The sequence below is a fragment of the Lactuca saligna genome, chromosome 4, assembly GCF_052625555.1.
Source record: "Lactuca saligna cultivar CGN05327 chromosome 4, ASM5262555v1, whole genome shotgun sequence".
Taxonomy (NCBI): Eukaryota; Viridiplantae; Streptophyta; class Magnoliopsida; order Asterales; family Asteraceae; genus Lactuca; species Lactuca saligna.
In genome coordinates, this window is record NC_136420.1 from 123,309,054 (window position 1) to 123,322,952 (window position 13,899).

A 13,899-nucleotide genomic window follows, 5' to 3' on the forward strand; every position below is an offset into this window, starting at 1 on the left:
GAGAGATTCAAACTTTTACAAACAATTGCAAATATTTACATACATTTTACAAACTTATACTTTATACATGTCCAAACATTTTTGGATGACAAATACCGACACTAAAATACTTATGAACTCACCAGCTTAATGCTGATAAACTCTTTCAAAATAACTTGTATTCTCAGGTCATCAGTAGACAGGTAACGAGGCCAGCTTTTGAGAAGATGGAGCGCATTCAAGACTCATCTTATTATTTTGATATACGTTATTTTTGGTGTCTATAATATACAGAACACGCTTGTATTAAAATTATATATTTAATGCAATGGATGATGTTGTTTGCTTATTTACATTTACTGTGTTGTGATACTTACATGACGTCCTCCGCCCCAGAACGTTTCCGCCGTTCTTGGTTTTGGGGTGTGACAGATATGGAGTGGAGAAGGTCTTAAGAGCATTAAAGTCCCTGTTCTTGTGTTGTTGGTGGAGCTATCTTGTCCCAAACCCCAAACCCTAGAGTAAAAAGGCCTAGATCTCTTTGGATTCACGTAAAGTTTGCCACTTTACGTGATGGATGGGTTGTAGGGGGCTAGATCTATGTTTTGGATCAATTGCATGGCCTGCAATACTTCTGTTTGGATTCAGACCGGTTGTACTCGGCGAGTCACAAGGGTGGACTCGACGAGTTGGATGAACAACTCGGCGAGTAGGTTGATGATAGCCTTAGACTCGGCGAGTCTTGTCGAAGAGTCCTAATATTTTCTGGTTGAGTCGAGAATCGGTGAGTCAAGGGATGACTCGGTGAGTTGAGTGCGAGTAGACTCAGAGTTGTTGGACTCGGCGAGTCTCGGGGTGACTCGGCGAGTTAGGTCGCGGGTTGAGGGAAGTTCTGAGCTTGGGGAATCGGCGAATCATCGGGTTGACTCGGCGAGTAGAGTCAGTCAGGGGTTGACTTTGACTTTGTCCAAGGTTGACTAGTTGTCTTCCGGGGGTATTTTGGTAATTAAGGGTATATATTGAGTTGAGTGTTTTGGTGTCAGTGGAGGAGTTCGTGTTGGAGTTCGGAGCAGCGGGATCTTATCCTTTCAGCCGATAGTTTCGAGGTGAGTTATCCTCACTATATCGACAGGGTCTAAGGCACCAAGGCCGACCCTTTATTGGATTTTGATTCGGATATGGTTGTTATGTTATTTCTTGACATGTCTGCATCCTGGTAGCTAGGATGGTATATGCTAGAGACCTGATTATGGTCAGTTTCCCGATATGTAGAGTGATGCTATGCTAGTGACCGGTTAGGTCGGTAACCTGGTCAGGGTAATGATATGTTATGTGATATGCTTGATCAGTTTGTTGACTATGAGTGTTATATGATTGTATGTTATGTGCACATGGACTAGAGATGGGTTGAGGCGGGTCCTGCTTTGTGCTGTAGGCCAAGATACCCAGGGCAGACCGGTTGTTCTGAAGGCCCAGCGAGCGGACCGGATAGGCTGTAGGCCCCACAAGGGCGGACCAAACGTGCCGAGGCTCGGAGAGTGGACCAGGCCGACTGAAGGCCCGATGCGGGCGGACCAGTCATACTGTAGACTCAGAGAGTGGACCAGGTGGGTTGAAGGCCCGTTGTGGGCGGACCAACCACACTGTAGACTCGAAGGACATGACTAGACTTGGAGGGTGGATCCGGTAGACTGAAGGCCCGATACGGCGGACCAGTCACACAGTAAACCTGATATGCATAGTTGTTCTATGTTGTGTTATGTTATGTATGCTTTTTATGCTATGGGCCGGAAGGCAATATGTTATGGGCCGGAAGGCAATATGTTTTGGACCGGAAGGTCGTAGCCTGGAAGTGCGTATATGTGGTTGGTATTTTGGGGGTATCTCACTAAGCTTTTGGGCTTACAGTTGTGGTTTAATATTTTTCAGGTTCTTCAGGAGACTGTGGCAAGGCAAAGGCGTGATCGTACCGTTCCTCGTGTTTATGTTTTATGAAATGGACCTGGGAATATTCTGATAAATAATATATTGAAAACCTTTTAGTAATCATGTTATTAAAATGAATTGTTTTGAAAAGTTTAAATTATGTTGAAATTTTTGGTCGTTACAAATTGAAATTAAAATTCAAGTTTACTAATGAAATTGATATCTATTTATTATTATATTTATTGCAATTCTCACATTAAAATATTATGTTGAATTTAATAAAATGAAAAAACTTATAAAATGACATCTGGAAAAGAATTAATTCAAAATAACTACAAAATAACATTTGGCAAATTGAATGAGAGTGACGAATGACAAAAAAAAACATTTATTTATTAGAGAGGATAAGAAGACGGTAAATATGCTTGTATAAATTAATAAAAAAGCTAAGTGTCTTATATTATGTATGTTATTAAATTTTTATGTTTGCTAAATTAAACAGTTAAATTAAAAGTAGCAAAAATGATGGTAGTTTATAATATTAGATGGAAGTAAAAAAGGAAAAGAAAAACCGTTTGATGGATTGGTGAAATGCGAAAACTAAGTTGCATCTTTATTCGGGTAGGTCGAAAGGAACATATTTTCGACTTAAGGGCATCCACAATACATTGAACTCCATAGAGTTCAATGGATTGTGACATCATTTTTCTAAATTCCATACAACTCAATCAATTTTTCCCTACAATGCATTCAACTCTACAAAGTTTAATAGAAAGTTACAAAAGCTAATTTATAGTATGTATTTAAGATTAGAAAACTTTCCTTTTTCCCATTGAAGATTCAATGGTCATTGAACTCCAAATCCATTGAATGCTAAGGTAGCATCTCACTATGGTATAGTTTCATCCATTGAATGATAACTAGATTTGCCACCTCATTCAACTCTCTCATTGAACTCACCATAGTGGATGCTCAAATGTCATGTAGGCAGTGGCAGAGCCAAATGGGGCGTTGGGAATACTACATCATCCCCCCCAAAAAAATTATGTATATATAAAAAAAAATATTAAACATGTTATATGTTATTGTACCCCCAGCTAAAGAAATTATATCATGTTTTTTAATACCCCGAATATAATAACTATATAGAATATTTATTGATAATTTTTGTATCCCCGTATAAAAATTTATATCTCCGTCAGTGCATGTAGGTCAATTAAAGGAACATATAGTCATATTTTAGGTCTTGTGACCAAATATTGACCAACAAAATTTGTTTTTTTATTAGATTGATTTTAACCTGATGGTTTCATAATCTATTTGTTATATGGTTTCATTTAAAAGAAAAGTGGGATATGAAGATGTAAATATTTGAGAAATTTGAATTTATAAAAAAAAAAATTTTAATATTGAATTATTAATTTTTTTTAATGTGAAGAAACAAAGAAAACTAATGGGTTTTAAGTAGTAATTTTAAAATCAAAAAGAAAGTCTATTGATGAAATCGATATCCGTTTATTATTATATATTTTGCAATTATTATATTTAAACATTATGTATAATTTAATAAAATAAAAAAACTATGTAGAAAAAAAATTAATTTAAAATAATTAGAAAATATCACGTGGTAAATAATAAGAATATCACATTTAAAGAAAAAAAATATTTACTTATTAAAATAAAAAGATATATCATGAGCCAATTGATACAAACATTTCTTGAAAAAAAAAGGTTTTCTTTAAAGATAGGGAAGGATTAAGAAAGGTTGGCATCTTTTATTTGATGATCTTGAATATAAGCTTCCTCAAGACTCAAAACCCAAAACCTACGACTTGCCTTTCATTTATCCATCATGAGAATCTTTGAATAGCAAGTTTAATGGCAATCCTGAAGGAGAAGCATACCAAATCACAAGCTACTTCCCTACCTCCATCTCCTATTCCTTACATATCTACTCCCCCTCAAATCTTTCATTCATCGACATGGCATCATCTCGGAAAAGCTTCATCTTTATCTTTACAGTCTTGATTAAACGTACGCACGAATCCTTCCTTTTCTCTTATAGTTTTTCGTCCATTAATGCATTAATGCTCCTATCATCTCCTATTCCTTACACATCAGATGACTTATATGACTGTATTTAACAAGTTTTCGTTTGTTGGCAGTTGTAATATCACACGCATTCACGGGTACATATGGAGTGAATTATGGGAGGATAGCTGACAACATTCCACATCCGGAAAGCGTGGTGACTCTTATGAAAGCATCCAAGATCATGAACACACGAATCTTTGACGCTGACCACGAGGTTCTCAAAGCATTTAAGGGGTCCGGCATCGAGATAATGATTGGACTCGGGAACGAATTCTTAACAGACATAAGCATGAACGAAGATCGAGCAATGAATTGGGTGAAAGAAAACGTCGAGCCTTTCGTACCCGGGACCCGCATTGTCGGCATCGCTGTCGGAAACGAAATTTTAGGTGGTGGTAATCAAGAACTTTGGGAGGTGTTACTTCCGGCCGTGAAAAATGTCCATAATGCCCTTGTCCGGCTTAATTTAGCAGACAAAGTGAAGGTCTCGAGCCCACACTCAGCTGCGGTTTTCCAAATCTCATACCCTCCATCAGCCGGCGAGTTTAAGGAGTCCGTACTTCCCTACATGAAACCGCTCCTAGATTTCTTCTCACAAATTAAGTCTCCGTTTTACATAAACACCTACCCTTTTCTTGCATACATTAGTGACCCTGAACATATTGATCTCAATTATGCTCTTTTTAAGAAGAATCCCGGGGTTTACGATCAGAAAACTAAACTGCATTACGATAATATGTTCGAGGCTCAAATTGATGCATCGTATGCTGCATTGGAGAAAGCCGGATTTGAGAAGATGGAGGTGATAGTATCAGAAACGGGCTGGGCTTCACATGGTGACCCAAATGAAGCAGCGGCAACATTAACAAATGCAAGAACCTACAATATGAACTTGCGCAAAAGGCTGCTTAAAAAGAAGGGTACCCCATACAGACCAAAAATGGTGGTGAAGGCATATGTTTTCGCCATGTTCAATGAGAACCTAAAGCCTGGGCCAACTTCGGAGAGAAATTTTGGCCTGTTTAAAGCAGATGGGAGTGTTTCTTACAATATCGGGTTCACAGGACTCGTACCTTCATCAGCAACATCTGTCTTTTCCTTGAAATTGATGTATGCCATATCTGCTGCGGCTCTGGTGCTGATTGTGTCTTTGTGAAGAACTCGAACGTGTTCGATTGGGTGTCTGAAGAGGGGATTGAATTGGACACCGTGATGTGAAGTTTGTGGGACACAGGGAGATATTATTTGGGATTTATAAAATTGTTGTCAAATATGCAAGTCATCCTTGAATACAAATCTTCAGTTCATTTTTTTTTCTTTTGTTTTGTTATTTAAAATAGATATGCTACAATAGAAGGCAATTATGGATTAATATAACCAAGAAAATAAAAGAATGAAGAGTAAATTACACAATGGTCCCTATGATTTAATGTAATTTGCGTGTTTGGTCCCTAACTTATATTTTTAACTCGGAAGGTCCCTATTGTTTGTTTTTGTTACGCGCTTGGTCCCTATCTTACCTAAAAAGACTATTTTGCCCTTGATTTTTTAAATTTATTTAAATAAACACAACCCTAACCCCATTTATTCACCTTACCTTACCTACCCTAACATTTTTTTCTATTTAAATAATAGTATTTTTAGCTAAGATAGGGACCAAGCACGTAACAAAAATAAATAGTAGGGATCAAGCGCGTAACAAGTACAAACAACAGGGACCTTCCAAGTTAAAAAAATAAGTTAGAGACCAATCACGTAAATTACCCCAAACCATAGGGATCATTCGTGTAATTTACTCAAGAATGAACAAGCTAAAAAGGATAAGTCGCACCTCTGGACAACGCCTATCATGTATAACATGGGAGGTGTCGTGGAGTATTAATGATATTTTAAACTTGCAATGTTTGAACTTTGAATATTTTGTATGAAATTTAACATTTCTGTCTATAGGCTCTCACAGGCATACATAGAATGAGCAAGGTAAAAGAATTAATAGTTAGATTCCTTTATCATGTTTGGTTTATTTGAAATAATGAAATGGATGAATGGTGAATAGTCATTCAGACTTTTTTTTTTTTTTTTTTTTTTTTTTTGTCTATGTGCAATTAAAAGAAAAAAAAAGTTAAACAAACGCCACAACCTTTGCCAAAATTATCAGAGAAAACCAACAGTTTGGGACATGCGCTCAGAACTCACTTTTAGGATTCTGTTCCCACCTCTTGGTTAGTTATTACAGGAGCTTTGTTATTTAAGTGAAATTCAATTGATAAATAAAGAACAAATGTTACTTTATAAAAAAAAAAATTCTACTCCATATCTATCAACTCATGATACCCTTAGGTCAAATGGCTTTTGGTATTTTGGTAAATGAGAAAGCCTTGAAATGGATTACATCACAATTATTTGTGTCGAAAGTTGAAGTTGTTAGATCCATTCCAAAGTTGATATTGTGTGTATATATATATATATATATATATATATATATATTCTACCATTCTTAACTTGGAATGTATCAAATAAATAACAAAATATAACATGAAAATTGAAGTGTTGTTGGTGCATAATAACTTCGTGTTGCGTGTGATATTTGCATTTTGGGCTTGCTCTTGGGCTTAAAATGATGTAGGCTGGTAATGAAATTGAAAAGGGTCGTAATCAGAAAGACTAGAATAAGTGTCATGATGCAAAAGCAGTGGACTGAAGTGCTATATATTCATCCATACAATGCCTCGGTCATTTTTTACAATCATTTTTGCAGTGAGATCATACTTTCAGAGAGACGATTCTCTAATACATTATGGTTTCGTTTTCGTTTGCAGTTAATCTCAACTTATTCTATGTAGATCCTTACTTTGTTTTTTGATTAGTTCTTTCTTTGTTTGTATTTTTGCATATCTTTCTCAAATGTTTTCTATAACAAGTAATTATAAACTTGATTCAGTTTTGCTGTTTCAACGTTTGAGTCGTTTGTTGTTTAGATATATAAATTTCTAGTACCAGTGTTAAACAAATCACGGATTTACATTTTGTCACACTTTCCGCCATTGTGACTTGTGAGCCTCAAGGAATAGACCTCATCATTCTCCCTTTAAGATATGGCTTTAGACTCCATATTTATAAATTTTTTGAAAAGGGTGTGTGTATTATTCCCAAGCTAAATAATCATTATTTAAAAAAAGAACTAAATAAACAAATATTCATAAGAAATGGAGAAGCGTTCAACGAATAATTTATGAATCATTTGGCAGGAAATTTGTTTATGTTATTTATTTAATAAATAAATAAATTAAATGAATGAGCATGAATACAAATTTTGTGTTCTTTTAGTTAAATGAACGAACATGAACAATGATCTCATTCGTTCAGTTATATTCGTGAACGTTCATGATGTTTGCTTATATGCCGATTCATACAAGCATATTAAGCACCTACTTCCATTAAGTGCTTAATACTTGATGTTCTAACATCCAATATCAGATCCGAGCTCATTAAGACATCCTAGGGCATAAAGTTGGCAAATTTATGCCCTTGCATGCTATATGGGACTTCAAAACTTCATATTCACATTAGGACTTCGTATGAAGCTTTAAACTCATGCATGGAGTCTAGATAACCTTCAAGCTAGCACCTTTATGCATCTAGCATGCTCACAAAGCTCAGATCTAACCATTTCACTAACTTCTTCTTCTTAAATAAGCTCCAAAATGGCCACCAACACACTTATATACTCCAAAATCACACTCTCAAAGGAAAACTGAGGTAAAGGGACGAAATGAGGCTCTAGAGGCGGATTAGGGTTTAGTCCTAATGACTTAAGGATGCTTAAATAGATGTCAAGTCCAAAAATTAGGGTTTTGGTCTTCTATCTCGTTCACAATACTCCTTCGCGATCCTTCCTCCATAGTACGCTAAGCGCACCATTAGGTACGCCCAACGTACAAAAAGGGACCATTTTTGCCAACTAAATCATTTAAAAGGGTTAGAATGGTTTACCTGATTTGGAGTGTTACATTATGACGAGAAAATTGCTTCCTTAAAGGTCTGTAGAAGAAGGGCTTTCTCAACGAGCTTAATGTAGTGCGAATCCAGAAGCACGAGTTTGAATTGATTCAGGTAGAGCTAGATTTGGTGTGTTGTTGAGGTATCTCAGTTGCATTGATGGATGCAAGTGGTATGAGATACAATATGAAGAAGAAGATCCCGCCCAATGCACTTTAGATCTGAAAATCCATGGTGCTAATCTGTGTATCAAGATTGAAGACAATAATGGGGAATATGAGGCTGCTTGTATGTATTAAGAGGCTGCCTATATTCATTTATTTAGAACTAAGGGCAATATTGTCAATTAGGTTGTTATTTTTAACTTTAATGATTTTAAAATGGTAAAAAAATATTATAAATCAATGAAAATTATCAAAGAAAAAAGATTTGGGTATATATGATATTAACAAATATTAAGAAGAACAAATATGATATTTAAAGTTTCGGTCGGACAAATACGATATTTGGTTGTTTAGCAAAGACATATATGAAATTGTGCCTATATTCATTTATTTATGTTAGTTTATTATATTATATTATACAATTAATGGGTGGAAGTGATGTTTTTTTAGTATGGTTCAAGTTTTGCAACTTATTGATTTGGTAGATTTAGTACAAACAACATATTAGAAGTGTTGATATCAAGTTTTATGATTTTTTATATGAATTTCTATGTTGATTTATATATTTTATGTTTGTTAATTTATGATCGTTATGTTCGTTCATTTATCATCTTAAAGAACATAAATGAATGGACACGAACAAGGTAGTTTATTAAACGAATGAACTTGAACAAGAAATTCCATTCATTTTATCATTTTGTGTTCATTTGTTTGTTTAGTTAACTCAAATGAACGAACATCAACAAATCATTGTTCATGTTACCTTCATTTGGTTTGTGTACGGCCTTTTTGACTAATATTGCAAAAATCAACCTATTTGTGGGGACAAAAAACAATTTCATAATATGGAATAACAAACAAATAAATAATAATAATTTGACAAAAGTAAGATAAGGATAAAATAATTATTTTACAATGATTTGTTACAAGTACCGAAACAAACCAAACCACGATATGTGAAAAAAAAAATCAAAGACGATAGAAAACACATGAACAATGAGTTAATGTAATTTAGAATCAAAAAGATACCATAAAATCAGAATTATAACAAAAAAATAATTTTTTTGTTCATTTTAAAAAATAACAAAAGTTATTTTGTATATTTTAAAGCATCCGTGTTAATATTTATGATTATATAAGTAAAACAAATCTATAGTTATAAAGGTAAATACCATAAGAAGTCATTAAGTTTATATGAAAATTTGATTTTGACACTGCATTATTTTTTTGTCTGAAATTAGATAATGTATTTTTAATTTGTTATAATTCTGACTACTTGACCGGTCAACTTAGTTGTCTGCTGACATGACATAATGATATGTCTGTTCTGATGACATGACATGCTGACTTATCAAAATTGAAAAGAAAACACACACACACACAAAAGCACTAAGTTTTTATCTTTTTTCAATTTTGATACTAAATTAAAAAAAAAAAATTCAATTTTGACATTCTATTTTTTGTTACAAGTTGAACATTATTTTTTTCAATTTTGTTCAATGTTGGCCATTTTTTATTTGAAGCTATATAAATAATTTTTTGATATTTGAAACTATATAAATACATTTTTTTCATTTAAAACCACATTTTTTTTATATAAAAATACAAAAAAAAAAATTTACATTCAAACCATAACGTTGTGTATAATTATGTATTAGTTTTATTATAACTATATTTTTCATTAAATACACAACTTTAAAATGAGTTTGAAGGTCGGAACGTACAGTCAAATAAACTAATGTTATATCGGAAACATGAAGGTACGGAGGTCGCTTTAATTACCAAGGAATCATTCGTCGTATAAGCTAAATACACCAACTTTATAGATAACAAGTTAAATATGAAATAATTATATTATAACAGTATTATAGTATAACCGTATTTCTCATGCATTATTATTATTTTATAATTTTTCCAACAAATCTAAAAATATATCTGCAAGAACCAAAAATCATAAATTTATACAACAAACGGTCCATTGGTAATTAAAACGACCCTCGAACCTTGGTATTCTCAATATCACATTAACTTATCTAAGTGTGGATTCCAAGCATCCAAATTTATTTAAAGTTATGTATTTAATAAAAAAAATATTGTTATATATAATTAACACATATTTATACATACATTATGGTTTGAATGTAAAAAACTTTGTATTTATACAAAAAACATATGGTTTTAAAATGAACAAAATGTATTTATATCATTTCAAATGTATAAAAAAAAAATTATTTATACAGTTTCTAATGGTAAATAGTCAAAAGTGAATAGAGTTAGAAAAAATGATGTTAGATTTGGAACAAAAAAATAATATCAAAATTGAAAATAATAATAATAATATAAAATGAAAATTTAGTGTCTTTTGTATAAAAAAAAAATCAATTTTGACACACAACATATCATACCAGCATGTTTAAAAAAAATAAAAAAATTAAAAAAAATTGACACGTCAGCAATCAATCTAGTTTACCGGCCAAACGGTCGGAACTAGAACAAATTGGAAACGCAACGTCTAATTTGAGACAAAAAAAATAACGCAATGTCAAAATAGTGTCTTTTGTGTAAAAAAATTGCAATTTTGACACATCGGCAAAAATTGACACATCATCATATCACGTCAGTAGGCAACCGAGTTGATCGGTCAAGTTGTCAGAATTTTAACATATCAGAAACGCAGTGTCCAATTTAAGACAAAAAATAACACGGTGTCAAAATTAAACGTTCATATAAACTTAGTGACTTTTGCGGTATTTAAACCATGGTATATCATTCCATTCCATCATCAAAAAATAAATAAATAAATAAATAATAAAAAAAAAGAAAAAACTCTACGCCTTAGAAAAAAAATCAACCTACAAGAAGGTATCCATTCCAATTCAACTCCTAAACATAAGTTTTTCATTCCATCCTTAATTCCATTCACTCTTCAAACTAGATACTAAACTTTGCGTTACTTTTCAATATGCATATAGGAATTAATCAAAGCCCACTACCCAAGGAAACGAATCATTCAAAACACAGTCCCCTAAGGAAACAAATTAGTCAAAACTCAAAACTCAAATTCGTCAAAACTCAATAGTCAAAAAAATCGGCAAGCCTAAACTTTTGTTATATAGTTCTATGCTAATTTCTAAACATTCAAAACTCATACCTCTCTCTTCTAATACCCAAAAAAAACAATCATCACAAAAACAGAGAAATGGAGACCCGACATGCTGGTCAGAGACTACCCATTGCCACCACCGAACCTCCTACCACCACCACATCAGCCGGAGGCATCACCACACCTAAATACACCCGACCACACCCAAAATCTAGTTTCCATAGTATTTTGTTGAACATCATCTTGGGTTTTATATAATCATGTGATTAGACTTCCGATGAAATCACCACACCTAGAGCCCAGAATTTTTATTTTTATTTTTATTTTTATTTATTGGTTGTTCAAGCATGTGTACTCTTTATATAAGCATAAGATTTGTAAAACATATGTATGCATAGTGCTTTTTATTACGCTAGAAAAATACTTTATGCACAAACTAGGTATAAGTGGCCCTTTCTTTTTTAATTACCAGACTTAATGGGTTCAGCTCTCAATGTGAATAGATATATGGGGATGTTTCTTTTTGACTTAATGCTAACAGAAAAGGTCTTAATATGTTAAGTCAAAAATGGTCGCTTCAAGAGTTCAGACATCCTATATTCCAACAACACTATGATTAAGTAACTATTATGTTGTAATATTAAGATCAGATACACAGTGATTGATTTATAACAGGCTTTAATAAACACTTTTCATAGACGGATAAAACAGACATTTACTCAGAACCATCTTTATATAAACAACACTTTATGTCTTTATCCATTCAGACATCTTTACTCATTCCACCTGTATAGGACTTAATGAGGGAAAAAGAAACATACCCTAATACTTGAATTCAATAATTCGCAAATTAGATACAATATTACTTAATGATAAAAAGAAGCAGATAATCAGATACATAGTTATAACCTGCATCTAATTATACAACAAAACACTTGAACACAATTCACATAACATCATCTAACATCATAAAGATCAAGGTTGAAAGATTTTATCACCACATTTACATTTCCACGAAAGGAGATAGTAATTATCTTCCCAATGAGAAGAATCAATGAATTTAGAATGTGGAGGAATAACCAAAGTAGCCTCACATGGTCTGCAATTCACACACTTGTTCACACACCCAGGTGGCCTTGATCCTAAAATTTTCTTGTTTTCTCCCACACTTGATTCATCATCAACTGCCAATTAACCCACAAAATTAACCTAGAATCAACAAAAAGCTACTAAAGATCAAAAACCCATTTGGATTTCTCTATTGTAAACAACTAAAGATAGTTTTTTTTTGGGGGGTTACCTGATATGGAAAGTGATAATGTGAGAGATAAGAGAAAAAGGACTATAACAAACACCCTGAGGCTAAAAGAATAGGTCCTTGCAGATGCCATCAATAGTTAACAACTTGAAGGCTTTGGTAGACTAACAGTGGATATAAATAGAAGTGGGAGAGATTAATGATGAAGGGAAGAGGGGCATGTGAGGAATTAATAATACATGGTCGTGCATGCAGTACTGTATACCGAAACAGTGGAAATTAAAAGGGTGATCTTCAGGGGATTGGGTTACTATTTGAAGGTGGAAAAGAACAAAAAAAAAGAAAAAGAAAAAGAAAAAAAAAAAAAAAAGGAGAACATTTTTGATAGAGAAGTCAAATAAATGTTTGGAGAAGAAGGGACAGGTTTCCTAATGTGAATTGATTCGATGAGTGTATTGAAATTTTAAGTCTCTCAAACTCATATTCTTTTTTTTTTTTTTTTTTTTTTTTTAATCTTTTCCTATTACACTATTCTTTCTACCTGTTTTTGGGAAAACGTTGCAATTTGATCTGACTAATTTATTAAATCTTGAGCCATTGTTTCTTGAATTACCAACATTATCATTGTGATCTGGAATAGTTTTTTTGTCTTTTGTTTTCTTGTGGAGTGGTCAAACGACTGTTATCATGCTGCATTTAATGATGACCCAAATTATTTATTGAGTTTCATCAGCAAATACTGTAAATGTCTTATGGAAAATCTTGAAATTAAGGTCGATTGTACCATTGGTCCAGAAAAGCACATACCCCAAAAATCATTCTTTGATTACTTCCAAGAGATCTATGTTCATAGCATTAAGAATACATAAATGAAGCATAAGGAAACTTGAATAATTGGAATATATGGTTATGATATGAAGAAGATGCTACATTCAACATAATTATTGAGAGGAAAGTCAGATTCTTATGTTGATTGGGTTTGACGACAAGAATGAAGTTTATCAAAACCGGGCCATAGAATTAAATTCGTAGCGTCATATCATCAAACAGTTGATGTGCACAATTTTGTCCATCTCTTTCTCTGTTCATCTTTTGACCTTTTCTTGGCGATGCAAACAGTTTTTCCCGTTACTCTATCAAACATCATAAGAGTTCAATAAATGTCACATGCAGTGATTCGAACCAAAAAAGTAAAAGCCTCAGGACAACCCATCGCCACAATTGTAAGAGATTTGCCACTTTTAGAATTCAAGAAAATTTTAATGCCAATCATCCATTTTTTATTCGAAAATACTCTCTTATGATACTTTGTTGAACAGTATTCTCAAAAAGAGGTTCACCTGCTCCGACTGAAATGGGTGCCCCTTAAACCATAA

The 13,899-nt window shown here is 33.2% G+C and overlaps 1 protein-coding gene and 1 long non-coding RNA gene across 2 annotated transcripts; one reads left to right on the forward strand and one right to left on the reverse strand.

The window, feature by feature from the left end:
• Window positions 1–3,759: 3,759 nt before the first annotated feature.
• Window positions 3,760–5,316, forward strand: LOC145038788 (glucan endo-1,3-beta-glucosidase 14-like). Its single transcript, XM_078987035.1, has 2 exons — window positions 3,760–3,939; window positions 4,071–5,316. Exons 1-2 carry the CDS (start codon window positions 3,888–3,890, stop codon window positions 5,153–5,155), a joined length of 1,137 nt encoding a protein of 378 aa, XP_078843161.1. The 5' UTR covers window positions 3,760–3,887; the 3' UTR covers window positions 5,156–5,316.
• A 6,791-nt stretch (window positions 5,317–12,107) lies between these two features.
• Window positions 12,108–12,920, reverse strand: LOC145038790 (uncharacterized). Its single transcript, XR_013679571.1, has 2 exons — window positions 12,566–12,920; window positions 12,108–12,449 (listed from the first exon to the last, which is right to left on the reverse strand). It is a non-coding gene; the product is annotated as an uncharacterized LOC145038790 (long non-coding RNA).
• Window positions 12,921–13,899: the final 979 nt, after the last annotated feature.